The following is a 22,457-nucleotide window of genomic DNA, read 5'->3' on the forward strand; positions in this document are numbered from 1 at the left end:
AAGCTTTTTCAAACTTGGGTAATAATGTTGCAACTGCAAGATATTCTCTGAATTTCAGACGGTTTGAAGTTTGAACCCCTTTACCTCCATACTGGCATAACTGGGAATATACTTCGACGGGGGTTAGTCAAGGCTTACCCCCAGGAAACAGGAAGTTCAAGAAAAATTAAAAAAAATAATATGCCTAAAAATGGATCTTACATCATTTTGGTGCTTAAAATTTAACTTTAAGCAGATGCAGTTATTATATATGTATGAATTCAGACAAGATTTTAAAATATTTTTTTGATTTCTCTGAGACTTTGGAGGGGATACATCCCCTCATCCCACCACTATATAGTTATGCCACTGATCTCCCCTGCTGGGTGTGGCCTTCAACTCATAGGAGACCTAATGTACACAGTTATGGTGAGGATCAATACTGTCAATACTTGCTCACATTATAATGTTGGGCGCTTACTTTTGCCTTCCCCAAGCCCTCATAACTTACGCTTAGTTGTTATCGCCCTCCCTCAAGGATGTTACCTTAAATTTAGGAGAGAATGTCGTTCATTTGGTGATGATGAACATTAATGAGGGTTAATATGGCACCACACTCTATAACCCTGATGCCAGAAGAGAACATACATGCATCATAAATGACCTAGTCCAGCTAAGCCACTGATAAAAAATGTAACCTACTTCCAACGATTTCTTCTCATATGAACTCCAAAATTTTCTGAGTGGTGGTGAACTCCTCCCCTGTTCGCGAGGGTCCTGTATTATTACCCTACAAAATCTTCGATTTTCAAGAAGTTGAAATTAAAATAATTTAAAAATGAGAAGCTGGAAAATCATATTCTTTCAATTTCACTACTTTTACCTCCACTCACTTATAAGCTCGATAAATGGCAGTTTCTCTGAGATTTAATCATTTAACGATTTCAAAATGTTACGAAATTAACGAGGAAGAGGTAGAATTGAATGTAGTACGAGAGAGGAAAGTGTAAGAAAAAGACGAAGAATATGAGAACTTTTCATTGACATCCAATCGCGTATTAATACTACTATGTTGGCAGTGCGAAAAGTTCGTCGTGTTACCGCAAGGTTGGTAACAGCCATGAAACATGAAAGTTTTGCAGCGCCGTTTCGTCTGATATCGTGAAGGAGGTGTAGTACGACAAGACGAATTTCAAGTGATGCAACATGAGTGGAAGAAGGCGAGGTGCTGAATTAGGTGTGTTGTTATTGTTGTATGAAATGTCAAATATTGGATTCAGACACATTCCACCGGTGACACTGTTTGCCGTTGCTGGTCAGGTACTGTATAAAATTTATTTTCCATGTCAGCCTTTCGCTTTGACTTTCAATGACTGTTTTCGACGAGTCATCGATCATGATCTTTATTTATTTAGGCCTTATTATATTCTGGATTCATCCCTGTGAAATGGGATCGGTGGGATGTATGTCTTAGCACCGAGGCCATAATATATCAGAAAGATTACTTTCGCCTTTTGATATCAGCTCTTGAGCATGGATCGGATATGCATTTGTACTATAATATGATATCTTTTATTTTCAAGGCAAGTAAATGAATTATTGTTTGTTATTTCTCTGTAAACCGATTTATACATAGTTTAATTTAAATATTTTCAGGGCCGTGAATTGGAGAGATACATGTTTGGAAGTGTTAACTTCGCTCTGTTTTTATTGATGACAACGCTTATGTGTAGTTCGACGTACGTGGGGTTGAATTATATACTGCTCCAGATTTTTCAGGATATCTCTTACTTAAAAACGTGTGCCGTAGGATTCTCTGGTAGGTTCTTGTGTGAATATATTGTTCATGACATTTGTGGATGATGTAATTTTTGGTCATTCATTGCCATAAACATTTTTAAAAATTATTTTGTGTATTTCAGGGGTCATATTTGCCTTGAAGACTCTAACGGCCAAGAGAGAAGCGTCAATAAGTCCAGGAAGGTCTTTACAGTATTCTGTGTGGGCTGAGCTTGTCTTAATTCATCTTCTTGTACCTGGGTCATCTTTTGTTGGTCACCTTGCCGGGATATTAGTCGGGAAGGCATATATACACACTCCTTTGGGAAGCATCATTGATGGAATCCTTGTGTTGCTCTCAGGTATTTATTATTTTAACTTTTTCCCTCGTACCGGACCCTTTTTTCAATATCAATAATTCTACCATTTTTAGTACTTTCCAGCGAAACTCTTCCAATTTTGTACTTTGGGAATCAGTTTTCCTCTTTGATCGCAACGTGAGTGTCATGAAAATGAAATCATGAGTGTCAGGCACTAAAGTTCATTTTGTGCATTTCTGTGTGAACATTAGGCATGGTGTTCCAGGCACTCCCTTTAGGTCTAGAGAGACTATCTGAATCTTTCTATATCTAACCTGTTAAATTATCAAGAGTCTTCTAGATCCTATTGGAGGTGTCTTGGCTAGATTATTTTCTTGGGCACGCAATTTCATATATGGTTTGCAGCTATTAGAGGCATCATACTGTTACTTAAAATTGCTAGATGATGGTGTAATAACTTCAATAGGCAGCTCTTAACTATACCACTTTTCATTTCAGTCATTTATCCTTGGCACAGGTGATACTCGTTGTTAGAGGGACACATACAAATGGTGGTGGAATGGTTTACGTGTCTGTCAATCTCAGACAAATGATGTTCCACTGTTATAAAACTATTGCATCTGATCTGAATCCTGTTTAACCCAAGGGAGTGAGTTTATTCCACTCCTGTTGTGAATTTTTTAACTTTCAAGTTCCTTTCTCAATCCCTGACAAAAATAAACTCCACCATGGTGGGTACAGGAAGGGTGGCATCCTTCATGGTGGGTAGTTACCCTTGCACAACCCACGCCCTACCCACCATTAAGGGTAAGGGAAGGAGAGAAAAATCCTTCGTGTACCCTTCCTTGGAACTCCTTCCCTTACCATCCGTGTACCCTTCCTCTACCCACCATTAAGGGTAAGGGAAGGAGAGAAAAATCCTTCGTGTACCCTTCCTTGGAACTCCTTCCCTTATCATCCGTGTACCCTTCCTCTACCCACCATTAAGGGTAAGGGAAGGAGAGAAAAATCCTTCGTGTACCCTTCCTTGGAACTCCTTCCCTTACCATCCGTGTACCCTTCCTCTACCCACCATTAAGGGTAAGGGAAGGAGAGAAAAATCCTTCGTGTACCCTTCCTTGGAACTCCTTCCCTTACCATCCGTGCACCCTTCCTCTACCCACCATTAAGGGTAAGGGAAGGAGAGAAAAATCCTTCGTGTACCCTTCCTTGGAACTCCTTCCCTTACCATCCGTGTACCCTTCCTCTACCCACCATTAAGGGTAAGGGAAGGAGAGAAAAATCCTTCGTGTACCCTTCCTTGGAACTCCTTCCCTTATCATCCGTGTACCCTTCCTCTACCCACCATTAAGGGTAAGGGAAGGAGAGAAAAATCCTTCGTGTACCCTTCCTTGGAACTCCTTCCCTTACCATCCGTGTACCCTTCCTCTACCCACCATTAAGGGTAAGGGAAGGAGAGACAAATCCTTCGTGTACCCTTCCTTGGAACTCCTTCCCTTACCATCCGTGTACCCTTCCTCTACCCACCATTAAGGGTAAGGGAAGGAGAGAAAAATCCTTCGTGTACCCTTCCTTGGAACTCCTTCCCTTATCATCCGTGTACCCTTCCTCTACCCACCATTAAGGGTAAGGGAAGGAGAGAAAAATCCTTCGTGTACCCTTCCTTGGAACTCCTTCCCTTACCATCCGTCAACCCTTCCTCTACCCACCATTAAGGGTAAGGGAAGGAGAGAAAAATCCTTCGTGTACCCTTCCTTGGAACTCCTTCCCTTATCATCCGTGTACCCTTCCTCTACCCACCATTAAGGGTAAGGGAAGGAGAGAAAAATCCTTCGTGTACCCTTCCTTGGAACTCCTTCCCTTACCATCCGTGTACCCTTCCTCTACCCACCATTAAGGGTAAGGGAAGGAGAGAAAAATCCTTCGTGTACCCTTCCTTGGAACTCCTTCCCTTACCATCCGTGTACCCTTCCTCTACCCACCATTAAGGGTAAGGGAAGGAGAGAAAAATCCTTCGTGTACCCTTCCTTGGAACTCCTTCCCTTACCATCCGTGTACCCTTCCTCTACCCACCATTAAGGGTAAGGGAAGGAGAGAAAAATCCTTCGTGTACCCTTCCTTGGAACTCCTTCCCTTATCATCCGTGTACCCTTCCTCTACCCACCATTAAGGGTAAGGGAAGGAGAGAAAAATCCTTCGTGTACCCTTCCTTGGAACTCCTTCCCTTACCATCCGTGCACCCTTCCTCTACCCACCATTAAGGGTAAGGGAAGGAGAGAAAAATCCTTCGTGTACCCTTCCTTGGAACTCCTTCCCTTACCATCCGTGTACCCTTCCTCTACCCACCATTAAGGGTAAGGGAAGGAGAGAAAAATCCTTCGTGTACCCTTCCTTGGAACTCCTTCCCTTATCATCCGTGTACCCTTCCTCTACCCACCATTAAGGGTAAGGGAAGGAGAGAAAAATCCTTCGTGTACCCTTCCTTGGAACTCCTTCCCTTACCATCCGTCAACCCTTCCTCTACCCACCATTAAGGGTAAGGGAAGGAGAGAAAAATCCTTCGTGTACCCTTCCTTGGAACTCCTTCCCTTACCATCCGTCAACCCTTCCTCTACCCACCATTAAGGGTAAGGGAAGGAGAGAAAAATCCTTCGTGTACCCTTCCTTGGAACTCCTTCCCTTACCATCCGTGCACCCTTCCTCTACCCAACATTAAGGGTAAGGGAAGGAGAGAAAAATCCTTCATGTACCCTTCCTTGGAACTCCTTCCCTTACCATCCGTGTACCCTTCCTCTACCCACCATTAAGGGTAAGGGAAGGAGAGAAAAATCCTTCGTGTACCCTTCCTTGGAACTCCTTCCCTTATCATCCGTGTACCCTTCCTCTACCCACCATTAAGGGTAAGGGAAGGAGAGAAAAATCCTTCGTGTACCCTTCCTTGGAACTCCTTCCCTTACCATCCGTCAACCCTTCCTCTACCCACCATTAAGGGTAAGGGAAGGAGAGAAAAATCCTTCGTTTACCCTTCCTTGGGACTTAGCATTTATAACTGAAGAAAACATATCCTGAAAGAGTCTCCTTAGCTACTTTCACCTGCTAAAGAGTATTTAGTTCCGTACAAGAACGTAAGCAGTCTTTGAAAGCAAAGATAGACGGGCTACACAACTAATCTTTAAAATTTCCTTAAGGAAAACAATAATATACATATTCAGTGGCGTATCCAGGGGTGGGTGGGGTCCGGAGCGTTCGGACCCTCCGCCCCTCCGAAGTATAAAAACACAATCATTTTCCTTCATAATAGAAATCAAAATATTGAAAAATAATGAATTTAAAAAATATTTCTTTGACTATTGAAGTTTTTTCGATTATGAAAAGTGTTTGAATAAGTTGAATTCCAATACTTACTATCCTGTTTTTCAAAACTTTTCCCACCTGGTTTTGGACCCCCCCCAAACGAAATTCCTGACTACGCCACTGTACACAATAGATTCTGTAATTGTGTGAAAAAAGCTCATTTAGAAGTTCTTCCATTCACGTTTTAGGATGTAACCTATTTGTGTGGCTAACAATGAGACATCGCTAGAGTGATGTTCAGTATTAGAATGCCGATCTTATTTTCTGAAACGAAATAGGTGTGGTAGAAAAAAGTCACAGCTTTCTTCCACATAGGCCCGGGTGCGATTCTCATCTTAAGATTTTGTAGTATAAGTTCCGTTGAGAAACTACTCCTGTAAAGTGCGTCGATAGCCGAGGTTGTTAAATCTCTAGTTTGTGATCCTGTAATATGTAGGTCCTGGGTTCAAGACCACGCGAAGGCTAATTTTTTTTATGCCCTATAACTTTAGAAATCACTGTTGCAACTCATCCCCATTCGTTTAATTTAGTTTATTAGCGATTTTTAAAATTTTTATGTTAATTTATGGATTTTTAGTTTTTATTATATCCTACCCTTCCTGTACCCTTGATCGAGGCTGGCCAAACCCTTCCCGTACCCTCCAGGAAGGAGAGGGCGTACCCACCAATGTTCTAAAATACCCTTTGTGTACCCTTGCTGAAGGGTACAGCTATCCTTCCTGTACCCTCAATGGAGGGTAAACCTCTCCTTAATGGAGGAGTTTATTTTTATCAGGGATTGGTTAAAAATCTCCGTGATCATGAATAAGGGTGCTCATATTTGATAAAAATTAGATGTTATGTATAGTTTTTCTTTTAGGAAAAGGATGCCCATTTTTGACTCCTCTATCAAAGTTTCACAACTGATATGAATTAGTTAGGGTTATCTGGATTGAAAAAGAATCACTTGATGACTTACCATTTATAGTATATATGTCGTCCATTATGCCTCACTCCCTCCCATCACTTCTTTATTCTCCTCCAATGAGTTCCTCAAACTTGCTTAACTGCTCATGGTGATGAAGTTGTAATCCCTAGCAAATGTTCAATGGTGACTTAACCTTCCATCAGGCACAGTGGCGTAGCCAGGGGGCGGGAGATGCAGCCCCCCTCCAAAATATAAAAACACTATCATTTTCATAAAAGAAAACAAAATCTTGAAAAATTATGAATTTACAAAATATTTCTTCAGCAAATGAAGTTTTTTCGATTATGAAAAGTGTTAAAATTAGTTTAAAACACATTACTTAGTATTCTGCTTTTAAAAAATTTTCCCCTCTGGTTTTCGACCCCCCCCCCCCCCTGACTGACTGACAGGCACAGAGATGAAAAAACGTTGTTAACTCCTGGCATTGGTCAATGGTACACCATTTAAATTGAAAGCACCATTATTAGTGTAGTCTAACACTTCAATGCATCTTCTTATCTAGGTTTTCACGAAGCTTCTTTTCTCTTTTACTCTTCTTTGGGTTCCCTCTTTATTTACTTGGTCAATCTATTTGATCATCATCATTCTTCTGTTGTGAGTGTTATTCCAAAAATTTAATTGTGAACTATTATTTGAACAAGAATAGCCGTTAACTTTGTGAAACTACTTTTTCCCAGAAACTTCCTCTTTGGAGTTTGAGAGCTTGCATCTGATTGACAAGGGTACTTTCTGTAAATAGCCAAATTTATCCATGGAAAGGACCTAGTTATATGTTTTGACTCCATACATTAGAGAGAGTTAGTTCTACCAGTCTTATATCTATACTTTATCTTTCTTTTTTTTTTTTTTTTAGGGGAACCAGTATACCGGTGGGGATTCTTAATGGGACAAACGTGAAGTCAGCTCAATAACCTCTTAGCAAAATGAAAGTGAGATCTAGGAAAAGAGCACCTGTCACTATTTATAATAAGGTGAAATTTTTTAATGGATTTTATTTTTGACTGAAAATATATTTAATAATAAAAAGACTTATTTTAATTATAACAATTATTTAATAACAATGGTAACAAAATATACATACATTCCCAACAACCAGCATCGAATTGTATGCAGATTCATTCATAAAATATCCTTTAAATGTGAATGATGAAAGGTAACAAAATAGGTGTAATCAACTCCAATAGATGATCACAGTTTTGAACCTGTTAGCCATGAAAAATTCTGTTGCTTCCTGTCAGCTGACGGGTTAATCATAACGTTGATGATGCTAGGGCGATCCTTCACCTGTAATTAATATAGTCTATATCATTTATGTGTCAATTGAGCATTATGAGCATGCGTTTAAAGAAGATTTGTGATGAGTATTGTGGTGACACACAAATAAGCCCATGAAAAAAGGTACACCCATACAATAATCACATGGTAACAAGTACCGTCTCAGGGGGTGATGAAGATGGTAAGTTAGTTACACCAAATTCTAAGAATTTCAATATTAAGTCTTCTTTCAGGGAGATGGGAGGCAGTTGGATAAATTTGTCCATTTAACCTCGCTTAAATCATCACCATTAGCCACCTATACTACAGTGCACCCATTAGAGTCTGAAGTGCTACGTGTAGATTGGTGTGCATTTCATCACGTGTTCATAATATCAAGTTTGGTTATTTTAGAGGCGTTCTCTAGCATTTGGAGGTTGATAGCTACTCTTAGAGTTAGATTTAAGTTGCATCAACACTGGCAAGTTCTTCATAAATGCCATCTCTGTGAAAGGCTTGCAATTTGAATTGTACAAATTATCCTGATTCCAACTAAACGATTTGGGAAGCTTATATTTGCTATAATCAGCAACCAAGTATTACTCACCATTTTCTGTCACTCTAATTTTTCCAAAAGTAACACGAGGCACAACTTGCTTCTGTCAATCTAGGATAAAAATTTCATTGCCTCCTCAATTATGTACTTTACTTGATGAGCCTTGTCATTTCCTTCTTTGATGTACACCATATTATTTAGCAAAATTTATGCCAACAGAGGGTATTACTATGTATGTACGAGGGAGGTATTTTTTTAACATCGATAGCTCAGCAAAAACACCATACAAGCGACAGGCGGGCACTGCGCAAGAAGGGCAATTGCGCATCCTCCGCACCACACGCTCAAGCCATTTCTGACCGTAAGTTGTTAGTTTAAGGTTAGTAGCAATCTCATTGACTACACTGCCTCAATTGATTCTCCCGCCAAGTGTGCATTGCGGAGCCAGAAAACTCACTGAATGGCTCCAGCATTGACATGTCTTGACCTTTATGCCTATAGAAGAGAATTTTTCTTTAATTCACTGTGGCTAGAGAGTGAAACAGTGTGAAAAATTACGTCCATTCCCATTCAAAACAAAAGAAGAGACATGCAGACTTCTGGAAGTTTTCTGATCCATGACAACGCCAGTCATCTCAGCGCTGATGTAGCCCAATTGCTCCTTGACAATTTCATTGGGACACTTTTGATCACCAGCCATGAAATACCGACCTAGTTTCACGTGACTTCCATCTTTACGCTGAAATGAAGGTGTGGCTAGATTGCAAGCATTTTCAAATGCGCGATGAGCTTCAGGACAAATGCATAATTCATTGAAAGTCATTGGCTGCAACATTCCTTGAAGAAGGTATAGTAAAGCTTGTCCAAAGGCACGAAAAATTCCTTAATCGCCGAGGCGATTATTTCAAAAGGATACCATAAGTGTTCTCAACATTCAGCGATGAAATAATTTTTAATCAATCTTTGTTTCTGATCATGACCCATCGGAGGTTGAAAAAAAAGGCCCTCATACTTTTAATAATGGTATTGACATCACCTCTTTTAACCCTTTCCTGCTGGTGCCCACAATAGGAAAACATTTTCCGTGCCACTAGTAGCATAGGAATATTTGAAATCTCTCTGTGCGGAGCTCTTTTTTGGGGTGAAGTTACTATGGTATTTATGTCCCTCAGATTTGGGACCCAACTAAACAGTGTGTCCGTCCCTTACTGGAACTATATTAGCAAAAATCCATGGTCGACTTATTTCTTTACTAGTTTTTTTTTCAACCAAATATTACATTTTATTTTAAATAATTTACTCTTCCAAAAGAATTACGAACTTTTTTTTTAAGAATTATGGACTTTTAAATGGATTTTTAGAATTAATAACAACAAAGTTAGTGAATAAAAAATACCATGACCACCACCCCCTCCTACCTTCCTATTTAAGCGTAGCGCACTTGATATTTTTGTACCTGATGATGCTGAAAAGGGAAACCGGTACTATTAATAAATGTAAAATTGTGGAAATTGCTCCTGCTTTTTCATTTTCATTAGTACCTTGAGCATGATTGCATATAGCAGAGAAATATGGGCAATAATGGCATCAGAGTCAACAGGGAAGCATTTGAAACATGGTGCACAAAAGAATGGTGCAATGGATTCACAGAGTACGTAACAAGGAGGTCCTGAGAAGAGTGGGAGAAAAGGGAAGTCTCATGATACGCCTTAAAACTAGAGATGGGTCGGTCCCAGTGCCTGGTTCTCGGTACTGCCGGTTCTTGCCTGTGGAACCGGTATCGAGAACCGATCGCATACTTTGGTACTTTGGAACCGGCTCGGAATGGTGGGGAGGATTTGAATTTAGTGCCCAAAGCCGAAATGGTCTGCAGCATATTCTAGGCCAAAAAGTAAAAAAAAAAGATTAAAAAATGCGGCTTGCTAACACGTGCATTTAAGGGTTCGTCAGTTTGTCGCTCTCACCAACATCGTAACATTTCCGTAGCCACCACCGCTTTCAAACGAGTTGACTTTTAACCAGCCGCCATCCACAGCATGGAGCCGTTCTTTCAACTGGTATACTGCATACTGGTTCCAAGGTCAAATAAGTCGAATTGTGCCGGATAAAAGTAGTTAGCTAGTCAAACGAGTCAAATTGTGCCGTTGACGGCACGGCGTCCATTTCAATTCGGCCAGGCGATGTGCCTTCTAAGCATGATATACAATGGTACGTTGAGACCAATTTCAGACAGAACGTTCTGTCCCAGTTATGCAATATAAATGAATTTTATAACAGTTAAAGCAAATTTTACACAATCACAATGACATACGATGTTAGGGGTGAGGTGCATTCCTCCTCTACGCTTGATGAATGAATGAAGACAGGTTTTATTTGGACAGCTGGTAAATGAAGTTTTGTAAACTTTGGGATGTATGCACTGTATTTATTTAATCAAGCTGCACATCTGTTTCTCAAAAACTTGTGAATTAGGGTGTGGAACTGATATGAATCATGAGCACTCATTATTTTATAACCTCGTCTCTTAAGACTACATGCCATAAATGTGTATTGCACATAGAAAACCTCTTAGTATGAACTATCCATGATTATAAAAAAAATATATTTTGTAATACGGCAAAAAGTGACATATTCAAGGGTAAATAATATTTTTTCTAATAAATTTTTCCACTTGAGTGTTCAAATGAATAAATACACAAGGGTGCAATTTACTAGGGTAAGCATGGCCTGTGATCCTGAAATAACAACTTCATAGTACTTACAGATAGTGAGTCTTTGATAGCTTTCACTAATTGTGGTATCGTTTCACAGAAATGGCCCTTGTGCCCAAAGAGTCCCATCATGGCTTCATAGTGTGTGTTTGCTGACAGGGCTGTGGGTGGATTCCTAATAAAGCAAAAGAACAAAATGAGAAATTTAAGGGTTTACAATTAATCATGCCACGAAGTAAGATAAAAATGCCAACAACATAAAAACTTACGCGAGGGCCAATTCATCCTGTGATGCTTGAACGCTTGGCCAATCCTCTTTAGTGAATCCACTGTAGATTCCATTATTATTGACAATAATGATAATCACTGGTAATTTATATCTAAATGAAATGAGATGAAATAGTTTCCGTTAAGTTCAATGAAAATCATTATTTAACTTCAGAATGGTCACAAGGATTGATAGGCCTAATATAGGACAATAAAAAAGAGTAAAAACATAAATACTTAACCGAAACATTGTCTCAATTTCCATGCCAGAGAAACCAAACGCAGAATCACCTTCCACACATATCACTCGCTTGTTAGGAGCATTATGTCTGCACCACATACTTGCAGCCACAGCAAAACCAAGTCCTACACCCATAGTTCCAAATGTTCCTATAATTTAAAAGTAAAAGAGTTTTAGTAAGCATACTTTTTCCTTGTTGCTTAACCTCACATAAGCACAGTGAACAAGCTTATAGCATAGATTCAGTTGGACAAGAAAGCCTTTCATACTTAGTCATTATTCATTAGCAATAATTTTCCATTAATACAGAGAAAACCAATGAACTTCCAACAAAATTTAACACCCGTAAAAACCAGGATTCTGAACACTTTTTAGTGCAATTTACTAATTTTAACACACATAGAACCAGATTGCAGGAGGTAACATGTAACCCATAAAACAATTCCACAAATTAAGGTCATAGCATTTTAGAAAACAACAGAAGGTATTAAACTTAATTGTGTGTTTTCTTACATAATCTGATACCAATGTGACCTCTTCCATCGAATTATATGCAACAATAGCATAAAGCCTATTAGAAACCAGTTTATGGATTTGTAACCAGTAATACAGGGTACACACCACCTCGTCATATTCAATTTCCATGACCTTTACCTGATTTCCATTTTTTAAATTTCCCCAATTGATATTAAAGACAAAGCAGTTGTGAGTAGGGGATTTATGGAAAAGTGCAGAAATTAAGTACAGGAAATGAAGAGAAGTAGCCCCTCGTCAGTGCTACACCCTGCCACTAAGCTCGGATAGTACAAAATGCCCACTTTGTTGCTCAAATGCAGCGATGCTCTGGGCATTAAACCCCAATTTTCATGTTTTCACCTCTCTTTTCCTGTTTCCTGAATTCTCCCTGGTCATAATCAAATTTCCATGATGCCCACCCCCAATTTTAATTTCCATAACTTCCCTGACCACTATGAACCCTATAAAAACCATGACATACCACAAAAAATTTTCAATAAAAAAATTACTAAGCATGTCAAAACTTTCATTAGTAATATAAGTCCATTACAGTATGCAGGCTCCACATTATTAACTTTTTTAAACCAGGAGGAATTAAATTACCTGCATCCAGACGATGTCTTGGTAATGAATTTAACAGCATGGTCCTTCCAATATCCATCGTGTTAGCACCTTCACTCACAATGATGCTGTCTGCAAAGGATAATCATGAATTAAGATAAAAGTTCATTCAGATATATGGAATTTAGAAAGGCCATTAATGTGAGCTAGAAATACACTAGAGTTCTCATATTTTTCAGGCATGATAGACAGTGTGAATACGTAATTGAAAAGAGATTTACTGCTTTCTCAGCAAAAAAACTGAGAGAAGAGATCTGTCTGACTCGGTCATTGAAATGTCGGTAGTTATGCAGATCCTGGCCCCGTGGCGATCCCGAGAACTCTTCACTCAGTATGGATTATTGCACACATCAGAATATAAATTTTGCTGTCTAGAGTGAAGATGTCTAAATTCAAAAGGTGACTGCACCTTTCACAGTTTCACCACCTGGAGGTATGGTATGGTAGGTGGATAATCAATTAGTGTGAAAACTTCACCAGCATTTGAACATGAAAAGCAGTCACAAAGGCTATTATATCAGTAAAAACATGCTACAATTTAACAACAACTATGAACATGGTGCAAATATTTCTAAATAATTTGCATTGATTAATTATAAATGGCTGTAAATCACGAGCAGATTTTTATGTTGAAAATACAATGAAGCATTGTAATCATACTAGTTTAGACTACATGTACACACAAAATTAACCTGATTACTCAAGTGAGCCACTAAATAATCCTGATTTCAGCATTTACCAAAAAGCAAGTCAACTGAAACACAAAACTAAGGAACATACCTAACAGACCTTGTAAGAATACTGATTTTAAAATAAATACTTACCTTCAGGAATGTTTTTGTGAATATTGTGTAACACTGCATAGTAATTTAAGGGAGGATTTTCATCATTTATTTGATTCTGAAAAATACAAATATGGATTTTTTATACCATTGTTTATGTTGTTTTCACAATACTGATAATTGTTCATAACTACATATAAGTACAAACTAAGCAAAAGCTCACATCAAAGCCGAGGTTGGTGGTAATATACATACCTGAACTACCATTTTATTATTGTTGCACTTTTCTAATAAACTTGTCCACCATGGTGAGTGTGGAGGAACCCACCAATGATTTTTAACAAACAGTGCAGTCAACTCTTTAGCAACTAATCCGGCATCTCCAAGAATTGATATGGCAGCAGACGAGCTATTATGGAATTCTTCCGGGCAGATATCCACCTTCGGTAACGAATATACAAATACTATGATTTCCATTTGAACATTAAGAAATTGAGCAATGTGTGACAAGAGAACAGAGGGGAGGCCAAGTGGGGATCCTCCTCCCTGTGGTGTACATGTACAGATCCTAATTTCAGGGGCCTGATTGCCCTCTCTTTTATTCACCCCCAATAGGACCACCATTGGCAACTCTTTAAATTTGTTTGCCTCTGATGCAGAGAACCTTAGTAATGAAAGGAGTATTCATCACATTCAGTGAGGGGATTTCAGCCCTTTGAGTTTGCCTCTCTCTCTCTCTGATCTGAATGTAGGCTAATAGTGCTAAGTGTATGGTTAAGATGGTGGATCGATAATGGTAACATGCATATTCTACATTAGTAGGGGAGGGAGTTATTGGTTTTGGGAGGTTGGTCACTCCTGCCTTGGATTAATGCAGAGTAGAGGGGAGGGGAAAATGAAATCATGCATTGCATATGACACCCTATCAGCACATGATCACAACATCATGATGATCTGACCATTACAGAGCTGAACAGGTCCTCAAATTACTCTGGATGGTCCGACCAAAAAAAAAACAATTTAAAAAAGCCCATTAAAAAGAGCAAAATTCACCAGAAAAAGTTCTAACATACGAGAAAAACTATTTCAGAGCATTTTGATAAAGAGTAACGTAACATTCACATTAGAAAGCATAAAAAATCAATTGAACTCAAATTAAGTAAGACAATCAAGAAAACGAATTGGTAAATACATATGTCAGCCATCTATGTACATAGTTATGAAAATGCTCAAAATAAAATGTGCACTGTACATCCATTAAATAATTGTTAACATTCACTAACAATAAGATATTACATTTCATCCTACAATGTCACAAAAAGTTTCTAGGCCATCTGATCAGTCATCATCAACTAATCACATTGAAGTCATTGATATACATATTAAATATTAAAAAAACATGACTCATTCATCTGGGCGTGAGAATTTTAAATGTGTTCATAAAAGATTTCATCTATCCAGCAAAATAATTTTCTAAAGAATACTACACATATTTTATACAATGAGATCAAAAGAGTATGAGTCAGGGAAGACTTGCCAGGTAAAGCAATTATTTTGTATGAGTTTTGAAATAATGTTGGTTTTTGAGGAAGAAAAAAATTAATTTGTACATGTTGCTCAGAAATACAAACTGTAAAGGCTGTTGAATCAAATTTTACACTGAACTATTTTTTTTGATCATAAAACTTGCTCATAAATCTACATTCACTTGTTTACATGTGACATATGCCCGCTGGGGACCGTCAGTAATAAGTCCGGCTCTCTGAAGTGTTCTACACAGTATCAACCCACTACCATGGCCACATGAGCTTATGAATGAAATAACAAACTCACCATTCAATAAAAAAGAATTTAATCATACCTCAAGGGATGATACCTAAGCCTTTCATGCTGCACGCTGCATATATGAGGTGAGGAATTCCTTTGCCAAAGAACGAAAGCCACAGATGTGATGCATCAATTTTCTGATGCAAACAAACAAAACCAAAGTATGTATATGCGGCGTGGGGTGGAGGGAGGTGACCGCCACTGATGAAATTGACCCAGCTACGTGGTTGCCCCTCGATGCCCAAATTAACAAGAGCCCAAGCCCTTACTCGGCCACTCAGATTAACCCTTTCCTGACCCATCCAAGAGGTCAACTGCTGCTAATTGCAGTGATTTTTCCTAAAAAATATTAGTTGCTTATCTTATAAATCTAAAGACAGAAAATGTGTCTTCTTTTTTTCGCTTATCACATGGGAATTTCAAACAGAGTTCCAGCATTAATATCAACAGAGTTCAGCTCAATTCCAAATCAGCTGATATGGAATAGAAATATACTTAATCCGTCAACATGAATGTTAGAACTTTGTTTAAAATTTCTTCACGCTCAGAAAAGTACAGGGAATTCATTTTCAATATTAAAAATCAATGGGAACAACAAATATTTTTAAAAATAAAGCACGGTTATTTCATTCGGTTGCTTTGTCTCAGTTGGGTCCCAGCCTTAGGACAGGAGCAAACCTATGCCTTCTGTCGACACGAGAGAGCTTCATAAAGAGGAGTGCAAAAAATTTTCAAGGGATGTGAAAGAATTTCCCTCCATAAGGCTCCAGCATGAAAGGCTAAATTAATTACGTATGCAGCGACAGTATAAAAATTAATGTATAATGGTAGCAAAAAATGGAGAATAACAATCAAAACTTTGAAAAAGCATACATAGGTACATATATTGTTTGATATTTAATTTCTCACCTGAATGAATTTCACATCTGGGCTGAACCTGGGAGGTCGTCCAAAGTGAAGCATCCAATTAAGACGAGCCCCAAACAAGATAATGACATCAGCACTGAGCAACGCCATAGTTCTGGCCGATGAAACACACTGCTTGTGCAAGTCACTCACAACCCCCTTACCCATAGGTGTTGGTAAAAAGGGCAGTGTGGTAAACTCAATCAATTTTCTTAATTCATTTTCTGCACCAGCATATGCGGCTCCTAATCACAATTCAAGGGAGCCATGAGTAATCAACAGTCGAATAGCTTGATAAACTTGTTTAGACCAGTTTCTTTTTTATTTTGAATGAAAAAAAAACATTAAATAGATCATAATCTACAATTCCAAACAGTCCAGACTATTTCGTTTCACGTTTTCACTGATATTCTGATCACTACAAACTGCACAAGCCTGTATCACACAATACTTAAATCAATAGCTGAAGCTTTCCAAAGGAGCAAGGTACTCGGCACTACAGAGTTGTAATGCTGTCGTTATGGCCACATGATAATGGATAGTATAAGCATGACAAATAAATCAATATTTTTCCATAGTAGACATTACTCTGATCCAAGCATATAAACATGAGAGAGAATGAGCCAGTAGTCGATATTCATGATGCCCCTGAACACATCCCCACCGGTTCCATAAAAGAGATACAGAGAACACATCCCCACCATCATCTACAGGTGAATGAAATTTACCATTTTCAACTGAAGCTATTTCTTCGATCTTTGAATGATTGACATCAGGAACATTACTCTCAAAAGGAAAGCATCAAGTTTTGATGACCTTATGCCTTCTAAAAAAAACTACAGCATATACATTAGGTGGTAATTTCCATGCAGGCTAATGCTTCAGTGCTGAATTTGAGCATTAAAATATAGGCTAACAAGGACCCTGAGTACAATATGAGAAGTCATATTTCTCTAACAAAGCAAAGCTAACTTAAAGAAGAGGTATGCATCTTCTTACAGAAAAATTACTATCAAAGGATTTTGTTGCATTTCACCTTGAAACGGTTCCCTGGTATTACCAACATTGAATACCTTTACTTTTCCATATCTTAAATTAATTTCATGCTCGTTAATTTACTAATTTTGTGTTGCTATTATTCTAGAAGACACCTCTAAAAGTTATCTCATCAAATAACGAACATGGGAGACCAACAATCATATACCTTCAGCTTTCATATCGATTCTGTAGAAAATTTTTGGTGTCCATTACCGACTTAACAGTCAATCTAATAATCTTAGTCAAGACAGTCAGCTCTAAAAAACCTTCAAAGAATCTTCACCTATGCTCACTGTCAATTTCAGTGTCTATACAATAATTTTAGCTTCTAAGAAAAATTGCCAATTGAATATGAGTAAGAGATGGTGCATGCATTCTCACAAAAGGAAAGAGAAAGTATTAGCAATGATAACACTTGGTGACTTCACTTCATTGCTAATATGGAGTCCTTCCACCACATTTAAGCCTCAAGTTTCGATTTAAGCAGAGAAACTAGATTGATTTAAGGTGCATACCGACAGTACCTCACCCTTCATTGATATTATAACATTTATTAAGGACTTGAATCTCCCTACCCATGTTCACCCTTCAGTTTTACTGACACAGTTGCAACCTCGGCTTTAGACTTTAGTCAGTTTCTGATGGACCCATCAGGGATGTGCCACCTAGGTGGGCCAATTCCATTTTGTTCAACTTCAGTAGTCAAACTCCATTCTGAAGTGATTTGTCCCTTCAAAATACATATGTCCTGACAGGAGTCCACTATAACTGCTACATTTGTGAATCGCATCTTAATTAATATGACCTCTTAGCTCATCCTATGAAAATGCAACCTATCAAATCACCTCTGCATACTGTGCCCCTTACAACAAAGTAATCTGTCGAATTCATTATATCGCGGTTTTGCCAGAACAATCACTTTATTCAGTTATGGAGCACCATATGAATGATAATTTATGAATGGAATGTTCATATATTGAAGATAAACCTGTGAGTAAATAAAGTATCAGGAAAAATCACCACTTCTACACCAAATAAGATTTTTCCAGACATTTTCATCATCTTCCCTGACATTCCATTACTTTCCATGAGATGAAAATCCAAGACTTTAGAGGTTTTCTAGAAGAATCACCACTTGGTATTAGAAATATTCTTTCCATAATCATTTGATGCAGAATTCAGCTTATTTAAATGTGAACAAATAAAAAGTAAAATCCATCTTAATTGTCAATCATAGGAACAATAATATAGTGGCTGATCAAAGAGGTGGGTTCAGAAGGAAGTGAAAATTTGCACAGCTAATATGGGAAGTACCCACGGGAAAGTCTGGTTTTTGAAAGAAGTGGCCAAGTATAGAGGAGACTGTGGAATGGAGATGGCTGTTATCGTTAAACAGCAATAAATTATGGATGCAACAGCATGCAAACATGCAACAAGAGTGACCATGCAAGTGTGTCATACATTCAGATGGTAAAGACATTTCATTTCTGACAAAGATAATTATGGGGTATGATTTATTAAATGTATTATTGATGCATATGTGCCTAGCAATGTAGTGTAGCTTTCACTATTCCAGAGAGAAAAGCAAAAACAGATACATAATTGAAACTGGAAAGACAATATATATTCAGGACCATTTTCTAAGCTATGCAAATTTCTTGGTTTCTGCACAATTCTTTCTCTGCATTTATCCCACTGGTTCTGTTGAAATTCTAGATCCTTTTTAGGGAGGAAGAGTAAGAGAGGGAGAATTAAGAGGATATGTGACAAATTTGAGAAGAGATGGATGCATAATCCAACAAACAAATACAGTAGATTCCGGTTAATCGGGACATATCGGGAATTGTCCACTTTGCCCCAATTAAGCGGCTGCCCCAATTAGGCGAACTCTCTTGTATATGGGCATAAAAAACTTTGAAATGGTAGAAAGAAGACTAAAAAATTATTATAATGCAACATGAGTTTATTAAAATATTAATTTGATTAATAAATCAGCGAGTTTAGTTAATTTATTATCATTTTTAAGAATTATAACGTTTTCGTCAAAAATATTTTTCACAGCCATGGGCGACGCTGAATGAATGTCTTTTACTAAGTCCTATTCTCTTACTGATACTATAACAACCCACTTTTCAAAATAAAAAATCTTTTGAGCTTTCAAAATAGGGCAAGAATAGGAACATTTGTGAAAAATAAGAGTAAATCAAAAGAGAAAAAAAAAAATAGTATTCTGAAAACAAATATTTAATTTCGTCGCAAGTATAGAGTCTATGTCGCCGACTCATGGCCCAATAAAGCGGCATGCTGTCCCAAGTAAGCGGAGAATACTCTGGGATATTCCTCTATTGGGTTCTGTTCTTCAAGATCTGCCCCAATTAAGCGGCTGCCCCAAGTAACCGGTGGACCCATTAAACGGAATCTACTGTATATGTAATCGGAAAGCAGATAATCAGCACTTTACCATATCCATGGCATGGAAAAAATTGGCATGCTGTATTGATGATGTAAGAGCCATTACAGAGATGCACAGGCATTAGAAGAAACTTCTACGAGATATGTAAAGGAAAATGGCCATATATGAGATCCAAATAATTGAGAAGAAAACTAGGATATAAGTACTTGAGAATGGAGTAGAAGAGAAGAGGCTAATACCAACAATAAACTAAAAACTTAAGAGTGTGAAAGAGTTCTGTTACACAGGAAGCTGAGAGACCAGTGGTTGACAGAAAAGAATGAAATATGTAGTATAGTACGGGCAATGAGGACTCTATAAAAAAGAATATAGTCATAGCTAGCAAGGAATACTTCTGCAGGAGTAAGGGCTAAATTCATTGCAAGTTACATCAGGAGCCAATTTCTTCATCGTAGTGAGGGACAGATAATGAAAGCAGAGAAGTCAAGGGTGGAAACATTCAAAATGTGGATCTATGGCTACAGGGTTGTGAAAATTTTTAAGGGGGCCCAACCCAAACATAAACATCTCCTAGCACAAGAATTTTACTTTAAGAAAGAGCCCAGCATATTACATTTTCTTAACTAAATACCTACTTTTAAAAAATCGTGGTCATTGAAATTAATTACCAATATCTTTGAAAATTAAGCCCAGGAGGGGTGTTGAATGGCGAAGGAATTGGCAGGGAAGGTGAGCCAGCTGCTGGACCTGTGCAGTGAAACGATGAATGTCAAATGGATTGACTCAGTTTTGAGGAGTCCATGAAGACCGTGAGGCTAGTCTTCTGAAAACCAAAGAAGATGAGACTTCTAATGGACAGTATGGTCTAATAAAGGCAATAATTAAAGGAAAAGTTGACAGGAATAGAAGCAAAGGAAGACCTCTCATGAGATATAAAGGGTACGTGATGAAGTATTAGGCACATAGCCAAATTGGGGGGGAAACTTTGGGGGTTTCAGCCCTTCCCAAAATTTGTTGTGGCTCCTTGTGGCAACTCCTCATGATACATCTCCTCAGAAGGCCAGTAGCCCACGGGTGCCTCTACTCTGATACTCGAATTTTTTTCTCTCGAAGACCAAGAAACCCTCCCTCCCCCAAAGCAAATTTCTGGCTATGTGCCTGGGAAGGATGTACTTAAGTAAGGCGGCATGAATGACTGAAAATGTTACGTGATATTAGATTAGAAGGCAGATGTGTCAAATCCATCTCTGGACTGCCATTCATTAAAATATATCTTTACACTACCTACAAGATATAATATTAGAAAAAATCTTTTAAGTCAATTCACCTTTTCCCACTATTACCAACGGTCGTTTAGCTTTCATTATTAAGGCTGCTGCTTGGAGAATGTCACCCGGATTGGGATAGCAAAGAGGCGGAGGGGTCACCTGGGAGTAAAGAAAAACTTCACTTCTGTTGACACTCTGAGACAACATATTCCCAGGAAAATCCAAATAGCATGCCCCTGTATAAAGAGATGAAAAATGAATTAAAAAATTAAATACACAGGCTATATGTAAAAATAATCACGTTTCTGATATTATTTAAATCTTCATGAGAAGGAATTTCAAAAAGTCACCATTTGTAAATTAAAACATCATACCTGGTCTTCCATAAGTTGCTAACCGCACTGCTTTTTCAACATGCAACGGTATGAGCTTGGGACTTGGTGGGCGAGCAGTGTATTTACAATAGAGTCTGCAAGCTTCTACCTGAGGATACTCCTGAAACCCACCAACAGCCTCATGATCTTGAGGACAAGAGCCACCGATTACCAAGAGGGGCCTAGGCATCAGACACACCACAAAGATAAGAAATATAATCGATGCCAAAAGTTGATAATGTTTCGCATTCAAACAAAAATAAGTTTGAGGTGCAAAGGGGCATAATTGATTATGTTACGATGAAACAACATCTTACCAGCAGTTCACCTGAGCATTTGCCATTCCTCCTATTACATGAAGCAAGCCTGGACCTGAAACGACCAAGCAAACTCCAGGTTTCTTGGTAAGGTACCCAATTGCTTGGGCAGCGTAGCATGCCGCCTGTTCATTTCTCATTCCCACATACTTGATACCAACTTGCTGAATCGCAATGCTTAGCTCAATTACTGGGATACCAACTATTCCAAATACATATTCAATACCCTGCAAAACATATACCTTGTTAAAGCTCTGACTGCGAATGTGATTGGTTTCAAAAAGCAGACAAGACGTTTAAGCTTACCTGTTCTTTCAAGGCTTCTGCCAGGATTAAGTTTCCGTCCATCTCTTCGGACATTTTACTTATTATGTGCTTAATCTGAAAATCCAAACATTTAAAGAGGAAACAAATGCGCCCAAGAATCTTTGCTTATTGTGGTTGCTAGTAGATCACTTTGTCCATTGATTCAGTCACTGGCAATTTCTCCCGAGACAAACATTAACATGAAAATGCCACCGGTATCACGATTGAGATTAAGTCGATGTTTTGTTTCGCAATCACGGCAATGTTGTCATATGAATCCGGACAAAGTTTTTTGGCCCAGCTTAGTAAACCACTGTGCCGAAAGGTTAATTCAAGAATTTTGCTGAGAGTATGAGGCCCTCTGAATTCATCACAAAACGGTCACCAAGATCACATTTTAATTTGCACGTATCATCGAGGGAAGAAAGATCAAATCCGGCGTTTTCGGAAGAGATAGCCCCACTAAATGCCACTAAATCCTATCGTATCAACAGTGTTGGCAGTTACGATTTTCCGAATAGCTGAGACAAAACCATATTGCAATTGGAAAAACTAGGCAGGAAATAGAGCATTTTATGAAGAACTACTTTCCTTATAGATTAAAACGCATTGATAACGTTTAATAAGCCAATTTGGCATTGTAAACGTACGGAGTTCACGC

At 38.3% G+C, this 22,457-nt stretch overlaps 2 protein-coding genes across 2 annotated transcripts; one reads left to right on the forward strand and one right to left on the reverse strand.

Moving 5' to 3' along the window:
• Positions 1 to 1,079: 1,079 nt before the first annotated feature.
• LOC124164360 (rhomboid-related protein 4-like) lies at positions 1,080 to 7,437 on the forward strand. Its single transcript, XM_046541647.1, has 5 exons — positions 1,080 to 1,299; positions 1,395 to 1,562; positions 1,636 to 1,798; positions 1,902 to 2,120; positions 7,253 to 7,437. The coding sequence occupies exons 1-5, from the start codon at positions 1,186 to 1,188 to the stop codon at positions 7,294 to 7,296; spliced, it is 708 nt and encodes a 235-aa protein (XP_046397603.1). The 5' UTR covers positions 1,080 to 1,185; the 3' UTR covers positions 7,297 to 7,437.
• LOC124164359 (2-hydroxyacyl-CoA lyase 1) lies at positions 7,432 to 22,252 on the reverse strand. Its single transcript, XM_046541646.1, has 12 exons — positions 21,797 to 22,252; positions 21,491 to 21,717; positions 21,174 to 21,355; positions 20,859 to 21,035; positions 16,084 to 16,325; positions 13,603 to 13,788; positions 13,390 to 13,465; positions 12,548 to 12,637; positions 11,430 to 11,577; positions 11,190 to 11,300; positions 10,972 to 11,095; positions 7,432 to 7,683 (listed from the first exon to the last, which is right to left on the reverse strand). Exons 1-12 carry the CDS (start codon positions 21,848 to 21,850, stop codon positions 7,588 to 7,590), a joined length of 1,713 nt encoding a protein of 570 aa, XP_046397602.1. The 5' UTR covers positions 21,851 to 22,252; the 3' UTR covers positions 7,432 to 7,587.
• Between the last annotated feature and the right edge of the window lie 205 nt (positions 22,253 to 22,457).

Source organism: Ischnura elegans, chromosome 8 (assembly GCF_921293095.1).
Source record: "Ischnura elegans chromosome 8, ioIscEleg1.1, whole genome shotgun sequence".
Taxonomy (NCBI): Eukaryota; Metazoa; Arthropoda; class Insecta; order Odonata; family Coenagrionidae; genus Ischnura; species Ischnura elegans.

Bases quoted from the DNA above. Each gene is read 5' to 3' on its own strand.
- LOC124164360 (XM_046541647.1), top strand. From the start codon at position 1,186: ATGAGTGGAAGAAGGCGAGGTGCTGAATTAGGTGTGTTGTTATTGTTG. The intron at 1,563-1,635 runs GCAAGTAAATGA...AAATATTTTCAG, and splicing joins TGATATCTTTTATTTTCAAG to GGCCGTGAATTGGAGAGATA. The intron at 1,799-1,901 runs GTAGGTTCTTGT...TGTGTATTTCAG, and splicing joins GTGTGCCGTAGGATTCTCTG to GGGTCATATTTGCCTTGAAG.
- LOC124164359 (XM_046541646.1), bottom strand. From the start codon at position 21,850: ATGTCCGAAGAGATGGACGGAAACTTAATCCTGGCAGAAGCCTTGAAA. The intron at 16,326-20,858 runs GTGAATTGACTT...AATTGTGATTAG, and splicing joins GTTGGTAATAGTGGGAAAAG to GAGCCGCATATGCTGGTGCA. The intron at 13,789-16,083 runs GTGAGAAATTAA...TCGTTACCGAAG, and splicing joins CAGATGTGAAATTCATTCAG to GTGGATATCTGCCCGGAAGA.